The following is a 12,378-nucleotide window of genomic DNA, read 5'->3' as shown; positions in this document are numbered from 1 at the left end:
TGCTCCTGTCCTTCTGTCCAACATTTTTCTTTGAAACACTGTAAAAGGTTTCACAGGTATAGTCTCTTTGTGGGCTTTATTACTAGAAGAACAAGAAGCAGGCTCTCCTTCTGTTTCACAGCTCACTTTTTGTTGGGCAAACTTTTGTCAAAAATGATTTTTCCTTCCAAGGAAGAATACCTTGAAGATAGCTGGATACAGCAGTTTGAATCTCACACCTGCATCTCGACATTCCCTGAATATTGGAATTAATTTACTCCTCTTCTGCCTGGTGTACAATGAGTAATCATTCTCTACAAAGTCTCTGCTGTCTTTCACTTTTAGTATTTTGTCCTTCTGCCACAGTTTTGTCTGAATCAACTCCTTGTGTTGGTAGGATTGCATCTTTACTATTAAAGGTCTAGGTTGCTTTCTTATAGCCAGGTTTGGAGCATACACATAATGTTTCCCTTTTAACTAATAACTCCTTCTGTGAAATACCAGTCTAGTTGCTTATTTGTGTTTCATAAAATGAATATCCTCTGTTCCTTCCAGCTTCTCTAGTTTAGCTGAAAATCTCAGGTTTCCCTATGTGTTCTGTCCTTTAATTCTATTTTTTAAATATCTCTTCCTGAGCAGTCTCATATTCGGCCAGCCTTTTCTTTATTTCAGCCTCTGATTTTTGCAGCTTTATCACTTTATCTGAATATCTGTTTAAAGCTTCTTCCATTTGTTCCAGCCTTTTGTTGTTTGTGTTGATATGCTCCATCAGTGTTTTGCTTATTTTAACTAGGTCTTTGTGAAGTTGTCTTTTATCTTCTTGTAGGTTACTGGAAGTTTTGCCTGGAGGTTGCATTGGTTTTTGCTGAAGACCTGCAGAACTTGCCCCAGTCAGTGTTTCTTCCTCACTTATTGTAGCTGATTTTTTTCCATGTGCTTTCTATTTTTTTTCCTGGCATCCAGGCAGTTCACTTACTAGCCAGTTACTGAAATTTACCCATAAACACAAAAGTCTACTGGCCTTCTCTGTTGAGTTTCTGTTTTCACACTGGGAGAGCTAGAGTTAGGCTGTTAGTTGTGCAGTCATCTTGGAAGTCCAACATCTTTTCCTTCTTTCTAACTATAATCACTCCAGCATTACATACATTTATCAATTCCTGCATTCCCTTAAACCTCAATCCTTCACATTATTCTCTGTGTATTATTTACACAGTTCCCTTTATTTCTATGTAATTTGTTCCTTCCCTTTTCTAAAGATCTACCTTCCAGTTATTTTATTTATTTTATAATATTCAGTGTTTTAAATATAGTTGGTTTAGACTTTGATTTACATTTTCTAGGAACTGATTTTTTTTGGCAGTCAACAGAATAAAAGTTAATGAGGCCTTAGTGTATCCCACCTCGAAAGAATCATGTCTTTAGTTACAGCCGTTTGCTTATCCAATATTTCTGACAGAATGCTCTGAAGGGAATGTTTAAAATTTACCAACTATTATACTTTCAAAACATATATTCTCAGTAACCTCTTTCTTCCCTGTCATACTTCCAACATTTGCTATTTGCCTGAGGAAAAATTCTGAAGTCTGCATGGGGTATAAATTACCTATGCAAAAAACTTAAAGCAAAGATCCTACACTTTCTGGACTTTTTTGCATACATGTCTTCCTACTGTTCTCTTGTAAATTGCTTTTCCAGTCTTCCTTCCCAATCTTTTCTAACCTCCTCTGATTGATTCTTATAGTTAGCATGTAATATTTTATATGACCTACTAATTACCCACTTCTAACAGCAGCTTCTGTTCTAGATTCAACTAAAATCTCTACCAGAGCAGGTCTTTCACTTACAACTCCCCTATCCCTTTCTTTTTGCCTATACTCTAATAATCAATGTCTGGTAGCGAAGGCAATCTCTAGTCTCCAGTCCTAACATCATCTTGGCCTCATCCCACTCCATTACTTTCCCCCTCTCTAGTTATTTGCTCCCAATGCCTTGGTTCCATTGCCAGTTTTCTCCAGTAAATTCCAGCCTCCTCTTGCCTGTTTTCTGTACCCCTACTTGCATTTATCCCTATTGGCTAAATCTAATTTCTCCGTTATCATGTTGACTTAGTTCTTAGAATGCTTTCTGTTACTTTATGAATATAATCTTCTCTATGGTTGTTTTTATTCTCCTTAAGGATCTGCATCCAAGATTCCACTCTCTATTTCTTGAACACCCTCCCCACCTCATCACAGTCTCTTTCCATTTTTGAAGTATAACTTTCTCCATGTGTAATATATATGAGCCTTAACTGTGTATCTCAAAAATGTTCCTTGAAATCAGGTAATCCTATGCCACCTTGTTCTATTGGAAGGATCAATTTATCCCATTTGATTCTTATCCTCTTCTCTTCCCAGATGAATTCCTTCAACTCTTTATTAATTATTCTCCATGGCTTCTGATCTGGTTGATAATAAATATGCCTGATGTGTATATAAAACTAAAGATACTAAAACCATTTTTATTGCTTGTATCTTACTATCCATATCCGTAAACAAAAGATTCCAGTTTCTCGGTGTGTATGAAGCTAGGCCTGACAGAGCTTTACCTTCTTTAGGTAATACAGCTCAACACAGTTTTTTCCAATATGTTGGTGCTTCCTCTCCTTTTAAAGTACTGTTAAACAAAATCTTCCAGATCTTTAGCACTTTTTCCCTTCTAAATTCCAGACTTCCACAGAAATACCATGTTCCTGGAGACTTTCCAGAAGATTGATTATATACCACCATTTTTATTTCATCTCCTCCTGTCTTAACTGTTAGCTGTTGAACCTCAACTTCCCATAACATTGCAACAATTAAGTAATTCATAAATATTTCCATTCCTACTCTTTCTTTATTCCCTCATTTCTCTTTATATGAATTTTCATAAAATTTCTGAAATATCTCTTGTACCTCTACAGGATTTTTGGCAGACTTCCTATAAATAAGAACTGAAGCCATAGCCTTTCCCGTGTCCATTCTTATAAATAGGTCAATAGCAAAATGTAAGGTACCTCACTCATGGAAAATATCACATATACCATTGCACAAAGGGGGCAACTCCCTTGAGCTTACCAACTTCCACCCTATTGCAATTCTATCACCCTTATCAAAAATACTGGAGAGAGTAGTTCATTCCCAACTAATGCAGTGCCTCTTAAAAAATGACCTATTATCCAAATCCCAACACGGCTTCAGACCTTCACATAGTATCACCACAGCATTACTTTCGTTCACCAGTATTGTCAATCAACATAGAAACAATGGACTATTTGTCTCCTCCATATTTTTAGACCTATCCAAAGCTTTTGATATGGTTAACCATAGCAGGCTCCTAGACACTCTAACTACCCTTAACATAAGCTCCTCCACCATATCCTGGTTCAATAACTACTTATCAGACTGTCAGCAGGCAGTTCTTTGGCAAGACCAATTGTCCTCCCTTTTACCAGTTGCCATAGGCGTCCCCCAAGGGTCCATCCTTGGTTCCTTGCTATTTTCACTATTTACTAACCAGATAGCCTCATGCTCACCCTCTGCCTCAGTAGTGCAATATACAGATGATACAACTATTATAAGTGCCACCCCTCCACCCTAAACAAGTTAAAAAACATAACCCAACACAACTTTACCCTAGCTGAAACATGGTTCACTGACATCAAATTTATTCTTAATCCCAAAAAAAAAAACAAAACTCATCCTCTTTAGCCCAGGTAGGGCTCCTCCACTAAACAATGCTTTTACCACAACATCTAAAGATAATATACAAATCACCCCAACCTCACACACAAAACTATTAGGCGTAGAAATCGACAATAATCTAAAATTTGACATACACATAGCCCAAGCAATCAAGAAAGTTAACAAAAAGCTTGGTCTCCTTTACAGGAACAGACAGTTCCTCACTAAATATACCATAGCTGCTATTGCAAGAACCCATCTCTTATCCATCCTTCTTTATGCGTCCCCTATCTTAACTAACCTTCGCCACACTGAAGTAACCAAAATAGAATCATGCTACAATAAGATTGCCAGGTTTGCTATTGATGCCTCCCATATATCCCACCATTGTCTAGCCCTCAAGCAACTGAACTGGTTTGAGCTAACGCAACTCCTCCTACTCACCCAACTTTCAGTAGCTCACACACTTTACTACCTCTATGAAAAACCCCAGCCCTTCAGCAGCTAATTACCCCCTATACCTCTTGCAGACCCTTAAGATCTAGTACTCACAACCACATAAATATCATCAAACATAAAAATGATGCTGGCAAATCTATCTGTGCATGCTCTATTGCCAGAACCTGGAATTCATTTCCAAAACACTTAACCTCTACCAACTCTACTTCCCAATTTAAAAAACTTTTCAAAAACCACTACTCAAATAACTGGCTTTGCTCATGTGACTCCCCAGGTTAAGCCGTAACACTGCACTGTTGCTGGGATTCTGCTAAGGACCAAATGGCTGCTCCCCCCTTTCATTCTCTTCTGGTTCATCAAATGATAAATCTCCTACAGTTCCAATTGACTCATCAGTCGAGATAATTTTTTTTTAATTTGTAATTTTTCAAATATTTATATTTGATATCAAGAATGACTTATGACTAAATGTTTTACAGAAATGTTATTCTTTACTAAGTATGCTAGATTGTATTATTAATATGTATTGATATGTTTCTTCTAATGTTACTACACTGTCACTCTTTTCTTTTGTACTGTACTGTTTTCTCTGAGCTTTTCTCCACGGGCTTCCGATGAAAAAGGACCTATGTCCAGTCGGACTTTCCGGTAAACAAAGTAAAATAAATACATTTTCTCTTTATAGTCTCCATAAGTTTGGCAACCATCCTTTTTACTTTCTGTTGCCTAAGTCATTGTACTAAAAGTTTTTGTGCTCTGGAGTTAATATCGAACAATAGTTGCCTAACAGCAGTCTTTCTATACTCAAGCTCATTATCCAGCTACTCCCTTATTTTCTCTTTAGCATTCTGCATTTTTACATCTTCTGCAATACTTTAACCTTTGTCAGACCACTAAGTAATTCCTATTATTACTTGACCATATCTCTTTCTCTTTTATTTCTACCCTATTTTTAAACTCCATTTTCATTTTATTCCTCTCACTAGCTGTAACCTTTTAAGATATTTCTGTCTTGCCTAATAACTCTTGAATAATTTCCACTACACATTCCTTAAATTCCTCTCTTTTCAACAGGTAGATGGGAAAACATCTGTGTCTCATTATACATCATCATCCTGTATTTTTATATTGTTTTTTTTGTCTATGCATGATCAGAAATAGTTATTGGCTTTGTGTCGAAGCTTGCAGTTAAATGCACATGTTCCTATGAAATATAATTTCTGTCTAGATTAGTCCAGTTATTGTACCTTGGGGAGTAATATGTATATTCTGTCCAAGTCCCTACCACTGAATTCACAACTTCCAAAACATATTTTCATTAACATCTTCAAAAATCTACCCTCTTTTGTTATTCTTTCCCTTATAGGTCTTACAGTTGTCAAAGATAGTACCTTACTGTTAATGACAGCATCTAGTCTCCTCCACTTGCCAAAAATTCCTTCTATTCTTTTGTTCAGCATTTTTCCCTAATACCCAAGTTATTCTTTACTGGAGTAGCTGATAATCTGCTAACCTTGCATTTAGTATGGGATGGACAACCATTTTGTTTACACACTTATTTTTCTAAGTTGCTAGAAATCATTTCATTTTAGTTCGTTTACACAGTAATGTGATTCGGTCGGTTGAACTTCAGAGACATGCGGGTAGGTGTGTGTGTTACTTCTGTGAAGGTTGGGCCGGCAACTTGGCACTGTAAAACTCTACTGCCAATCATGAGCAGGCCGGTGATCCGCAGTGACGGCCCCTAAGCTGAAAGATGACAACAATGCAGTAATGTGATTTTGCATTATGTTAAGATTGCATGCTATAGCAGTGCACAAATTTAAATGTTAACTCAAGTAAGAACAATTGTATTCATGTTTTTGTGTTTGGAATTTATCTGTTTAGATTGTTTTGCAGTGCATTGAAATCTCTGGTACATTTACAGTGTTAGTTGCATAAATCTGGTTCAGAGATGCCACATTATAGTTAAACTGTGTGAAGAAGGTTATATCTCCTAATATTGCTCAGCTGTTATACTAGCAGTAAGCAAGAAGGCCGCATGTTAGTTTCCATTTATTATACAACTATAAAAAAAAGATATGAGCTTCACAGGAGGATAAAAGCTGTGCTCTGGTTAGGTGACCCAGTTCTGCTTCCTGCTGCACAAGCAAAGACTAATATCTGAAATTAATTGTCAGTATACTTCAAGGCAGTATTTTCCATTATACCATTATAATTTTAATTTTTGCCTAACTTTTATCTTTTAGTTCTTCAGACGATTGTCAGAAGTAATGGCTATGAAGCAATGGGAGAGGATGGCAGTGTCTGAGCCTGGGCGAACAAATAGTGGACTTCAGGTACTTGCAAGAAACAAACTTCAGTTTTTATGAAGTTTTCCTTCCTCTTCCAGCAGACTTGACAGATATAGTTACTTTCTTCTTGTAAGGTGATTGTCTGATTTTGCATTTTTTGATCTTTGTAATGGTGAAAAGACCCTCATTAGCGATGCTAGAATAAGTGCACCTAAATGTTGATGATGATACAAAAGAGGGGCAACTTTTGCCAAATTCAGAATTGTTGTTCCATGTTCTGACTTCTTTTCAAGTTGAGGTGTAATACAACACACGTCTTTTGTTAAGTGGAGCCATTGCTCATGCGTTCTCATGTGTTTGTACGTCCTCTAGTCACTTGTGTAGGCTCATCCACTAGTGTCCTCACTAAAAAGGCAGCACAGCAGAAGAAAACAAAATGGAGTAAACCAGTACTGGAGAATGCAGCTCATTCAAGCAAGCTGAATCAAGATAAAACCATTTATTGGTGCCTGAGCTACTTTCCTTGGAGGAAGAACCTAAAGAAGTACACCATTCAGAGTCTGCCTCCTTCCAATTTGAAGGCATTTCTTCAGTGGTTTCTCTTCTCATGAATTTGGGCTACAAAATTAGTACAAGAGGTACTTTTAACCTCTTTCAAAAATGCTTCATCACCAATTTTCACAAACCATAAGTCTTTAAATATGACAATTACATGTCAAAAATACGCAGAGGTGCTAGAAGGTTAATAAATAACTGCTTTCACAGAAAGTGAATTCTAAAATCACACAGACATCAGTATGTACAAATCTTAAAAGCATCAGTTTTCCCTCAGCTTATCACTTTGGATCGCAAAGATTCGTCCTCACAGTCTTCAGGCTGTTACCTCAACATTCTAACTTTAATGATACAGTTAATACTGCTGCAGAAAATTTCAGCTGTCCTGTTTCAGAAATGTTCTCGTCTTTGAAAAATCTTTCTTAGATGCTTAAATTCTCCGAGTCTGTGAGGAAAGTTTCTTTTTTTTTTTTTTTTTAATTTACGCAGTAAAAGTTCAAAGTACCCTAATTTGCGACCACCAGATCATGAAAAAGTGACATTGCTGTACAAGTTTAATAAATTATATTTATTCAGAGTTAAAATACGATCCCACTAGATTAGCATTTCATATGCTTCTGGGGCTTCCAATATATGTTCTATTCATTTAGGTATTTCATTTTTTACAAGGCAAAAGGGTTGTTGGACAGATATGGTAAAGAGTATTTACACCTGTTAGTACGTTTTGACACTGTGGAGCTCATGCTAGAAAGTGCAAGTGATGCAATAGATTAATAAGAGAAGAAAGAGCCTTTCACAAATTAGGAGTGCTGAGTCTGTGGGCCTCAAACCCACTGAGGTGCACTTACGATGAGTTGACACTGTCACTAGAGTTGCCCTGACTGGAATAGTCATAGGTAGACATAATTGTCTGGTACCTGAAAATTTATCTGAAGACCTTAAGGCTGAAGTTCTGGAGTTTACTTGAAGCTTTTTGTTTTGTCCTTCTACCTTGGATCGCCTGAATATTTTGGAATAAAAAAAAGAGTTTAGGCAACCGCAGCAGGAGGAATATATCCAGCCATTTCATCCTTTCACAGGAATTAATCCATATTCCAGAAAATATTTGCACACAAGACCTGTACAATGTCTTGCCTGTGTTCTAAATATCCTAGGTTGACACATTCTAAGCCAGTACAACAAAAATTTGAGTAAAAGCTACATTTATTAAGGTACTATATTCTCTTGTAATATCTACTGAAGATTGCTTTGAGGTTCAATGTACTATTGAGTGGTTTACAGTTATGCAACTTTCCATTTCACATTTGACTACCTTATTAAAGTGAATAACAATAATTTTATTTATGTTGTTATTCAGTCTTGCAATATTTGTTTTTCTTCACAGAGACTTTAAGAAATGTATTTCTTAGCTTGCCTCTCTTCATTACTTTCTTTCTTTGTCTACACTGCACAGATATTTTCATAAGCCATAACATTATGTATGTCATAGCTATACTATTTAAATTGGTATAGTTTGGACACTGGAACATGTGGACTGGTCACCAGAGGCGGCAGTCTTTGGTAATGACTGATCTGTTGCCATCAAGCTCCTCTCCCCTCATCCACTAGTATGCTGCTACTTGCTGAATTTCCAGATCTCTTTGCTGCCATTTTGGAAGTTTGATGCTTTGGAATTAACTTGAATTGGGGAGTTCTGTTGTGCATTTTTTTCTGTCAGATAAGTGAAGTTAATGATGTATCTATATTTGATCTTTTTTACTCTTGCTTTGAGTTCTTACTTCTCATCACCTAACTTTCCCATTCCCAGTTCAAAATAAACAATGTCTGTGTCTTTTTAATTCATTTCTTGGCTTTATTTTCTGCCATACTTCTCAACTGTACAGTTTTTGCAAAATGTCCTGATTTTTGCCTCATATTTTTGGTTTCTTCCTCATAAAAATTGTGGTTTTTTTGACAAATCACTGGGATGATCTAAGGATTAAAGTCACTAAATAATGGCATGCATTTGAGTTGCAGACTTCATATCCTTCAGAAAATACATGCTAGCACAGTTCTTGTTATTCTAGCAGCTTTCTAAGTTTATAAGAGCAATATTTAAAATGTGTGTCTATTTTTGGTCCTTTGTCCCTCCATTATGCCAGGCTTTGTCAAGATTTCTTGCACTAAGAGGTTAACAGGTATGCTTTCTGCTATCAGATAACAATTTTTTTTTGCTGCTGCTGATACCTATAGTGTGGTAACAGATTAGTTTAGGTTGGTGATCTGTCTTGGTTACAGTGGAGTTAGGCCTTGTCTTTCCATAATCTGCAGCTTGGCAGGTAATGGGCCAGATTCAGTAACACCTACACTAAGTGTACACGATCTGTTTTCAAGAACATTCCAGATACATTTTTTCAGCTTTCTATTCACTCATAAGGATTACACTAAGTATACCTGTAGTCTACACTTTGTGGTAACCTTTATGAATCCCCCTCAGTATTTAAAGCTGCAAGAAAATCAGTACGAAAATTAAAATTAGGAGGAAGTTGTGAGTTATACCTGTGCTGTCTGTTCACCCAGAATGGTGTACACTTAGTGTAGGTGTTAATGAATCCCAGGGACTGTCTTTTTGCCTTGCTGTAGTTACCTACTAATTATAGTCTGTTGGTGTTTGACTAGTATGGAAGACGAGGCCGGTAGAGTTTAAAAAAAAATGCACAAGTTTCAGTCCCAAGATTCACACGAACTCTGTGTAATTTGCCCTGGAGTTGGGCATCTTGATGTCAACTGTTTTAATATGCAAGAACTTCAGTTCCAGGACTATAATGCATAGGAAGAATAAGTTGGTATTAAGAAGATTGCTTAAGGGGTAGACAAGGGACTACAAGGATCAGCCTTCTAGAGTTGAGAAGAAAGAGAAGAGAAGAAATGGATTGAGGAAATGGGGAGCCATCATTTTTAGAGAAAGTTTCCTTGGCCAAAGTACTGAGGATGTCAGTTTCTCTTCTACCCCAGCCCAATCCATCAGTGGTGTCCACACCATTACTCCCCTACCTCTCCATCCTGTCAGGATTTCTTGGGACTGGCAAACTAGGCTCGAAGCTTCTCCTTGATGCAGGAGCTGTCCTGATTTTTGTTTTTGAGACCAGTGTTGGCATTATCTATCCTCTCCTCGAGATCCTTTCAGTGCCCCACTCAATTAGATTGGGACAAGATGTCAGCCTTTATGAAGACTTTGCTCCAGTATGGTGTTCTTTCTGCCTGTTCTGTTTCTGGCAGTGCAAGAGAAGAAATTCGTCCTTCTCTTCCTGTTGTGTTTTCAATATCTAGATCATTAGGTTCTACTAAGGAATCAGTGCTACTGTGTTCAGCTTTGCAGGATTCCTTTTTTTTTTGTTGTCGATTCCCTTGGAGTTGGTAGATGATTTGGGTATGACATTAGTGTAAATCCCCACTATGCGCAGTGGGGTCAGTGCCAACAATTAAAAGATATTAACATCAGAGCTGAACCTTTCTGGTCCCTAGTCAGTGTCAGTTCTTTTGGAGTTTGACCTCTTGATGCCAGAATCTTGCTTTGCTGTATCGGCCCGAGATGTTGGTGCCGATTGTCAGAGTTTTCATGACCTTGGATATTCTTCATGTTTTACTGTTGCAGTCCTAACTGACTGGATTTCCTTCCATGGACGCCCTTGGCCGGCCCAACTGTCAGAGAATTTCCTCCTCCTTCAGGAACCAGTGGATGCTCTGACCGACATCAAGATGCCCAGATATAAAGCGAGCCAGTTGGCACCATAGCTTCCATCCTTTCTTGCCATCAGTGCCCAAAGCAGAGGGCTAGTCAGTGCGTCATTCAGTCGACACCAGAGAAAGAAAACATCTAAAACTAAGTACCCCATTGGGGAACTTTTCATTTGTTTCTTGACTAATGTCAGAGAAAGTTCATAACTGTCTCCACTGTGGCAAGCAGATACCACACCATGGCTTACATTCATTTTGTGTAACTTGTTTAGGCCCCAGAACATGGCGTACCTAAGTGTTGGTTCTTTGCTTGTTTTAACAGTAGGATGATCAAGTATAGGGTTATGATTCTACCTAAGCACCTTAGCGAGATGTTAACGCATTCTTGTATCATGTTGTCTGCTTGTCGGGATGAGGTTGCTCTCCCTAGGAGTAAGAATGGAAAGCATCTGAAGCATAGGGTACCAGGTAACACTTGTTCACCTTCTGCCAGTCCACCCAGGCTTTTTATCATCGAAAAAAGTGAGATGCTTTCATAGTTCCCTCTGACAACTGAGGTTGTGGCACATGCCTCTATCAAGACTATTTCGGAGTCCAGTATGCCATTGGGTCCCTCTACTTCTGCACAAGCTGAAGAACTGAGCTTGTCTGTTGGATTTGTAACCTCTTTGCAGGTTCAGGCTTCCGATAACAATTTTCCACCTGTCAAAGGGGAGACTGGAGTCCCTCGTTATCAGGAGATCACCTCAGCTCACTGTTCTCAGGCTGTGACTGCCTGTCTGCATCCCAGCCCTAGCACTGATGTCACCCATAAGCCCATGCCTAAGGCCTTACATAAAAAGGCTCATCCACCTTTCCCCAGATGAGGCCTACCAGCTACCAATCCCAAACTCGGGCCTGTCAACAGGACCTGTTTAGGCTGGCTGAGGATTTGATTGCTATAGTCACATCTAGACATCTTAGTTTCCCTGGCTCTGCTTCTGATTCTTCTCCTAGTAAAAGAAAAAGGGGCATCTCTCCCCAGGAGTTTTCAGATTCATTTGATTCTGGGGATGACAATGAGGAATCCATCTTCGAGGAAGGTTTGTCTACTTCTTCCTATGGAGATTCAGACTCTGATGAGAACCTAGTCACAGCTTCACCCCCTGAGGACATATCTTTTGGTGAGACTCTGCACACCCTAAGGGAGTACTTCAAATGCAAAATTTAAGATTACCCTCAATCAAAGAGAAGGGTAAGGGAATTCCTAAAACTTCCTGAGCATAAACCTGTTGCCATTCCTTCAGTCTTAGAGTAGTGAATGATGTCTTGTTGGACACTTCTTTTCAGCCAGACTCAATGCCACCTGCTGCTTGGAAGCCAGACTGATTTTACATAGTTCTGAATTTCCATAGGCACCTTTTTAATAACTTTGTAACAGATTTTGAAGTGATGACTCAGGGTCCTAAGGGAGCTAAAGCTAGCACTTCTTTAAAAAAAAAAAAAAGCCAATAGACAAAGAAGGTAGAGCCTTAGGTTTGGGAAGAAAGTTTACACCACCACTACCATGGCTATGAGGACCCTAAAATGCCATTTCCATATGGTCAATTATTAGGAGGCCCTCTTGGACCAGATAAAGCAAACATTGGTGGGGACTGAAAATAAGGGCCTCTCTAAGGAACTGCTCGACTTAT

At 38.3% G+C, this 12,378-nt stretch overlaps 1 protein-coding gene across 2 annotated transcripts in view; it reads left to right on the top strand.

Annotated features, from left to right (window-relative positions):
* Positions 1-12,378, top strand: part of VPS36 (vacuolar protein sorting 36 homolog) — a 1,108,846-nt gene that overhangs the window by 503,116 nt on the left and 593,352 nt on the right. For both annotated transcript variants that reach the window (XM_044071665.1, XM_044071664.1), the window contains exon 5: positions 6,389-6,478. In XM_044071665.1, coding sequence (XP_043927600.1) covers positions 6,389-6,478 — 90 coding nt within the window. The remainder of the gene's footprint in view (positions 1-6,388; positions 6,479-12,378) is intronic.

The sequence above is a fragment of the Protopterus annectens genome, chromosome 5.part0, assembly GCF_019279795.1.
Source record: "Protopterus annectens isolate FY-2018-M chromosome 5.part0, PAN1.0, whole genome shotgun sequence".
NCBI classification, from domain to species: domain Eukaryota; kingdom Metazoa; phylum Chordata; order Ceratodontiformes; family Protopteridae; genus Protopterus; species Protopterus annectens.
The sequence above is the reverse complement of the archived record's forward strand: the minus strand, read 5'-3'. Positions and strand labels throughout refer to the sequence as shown.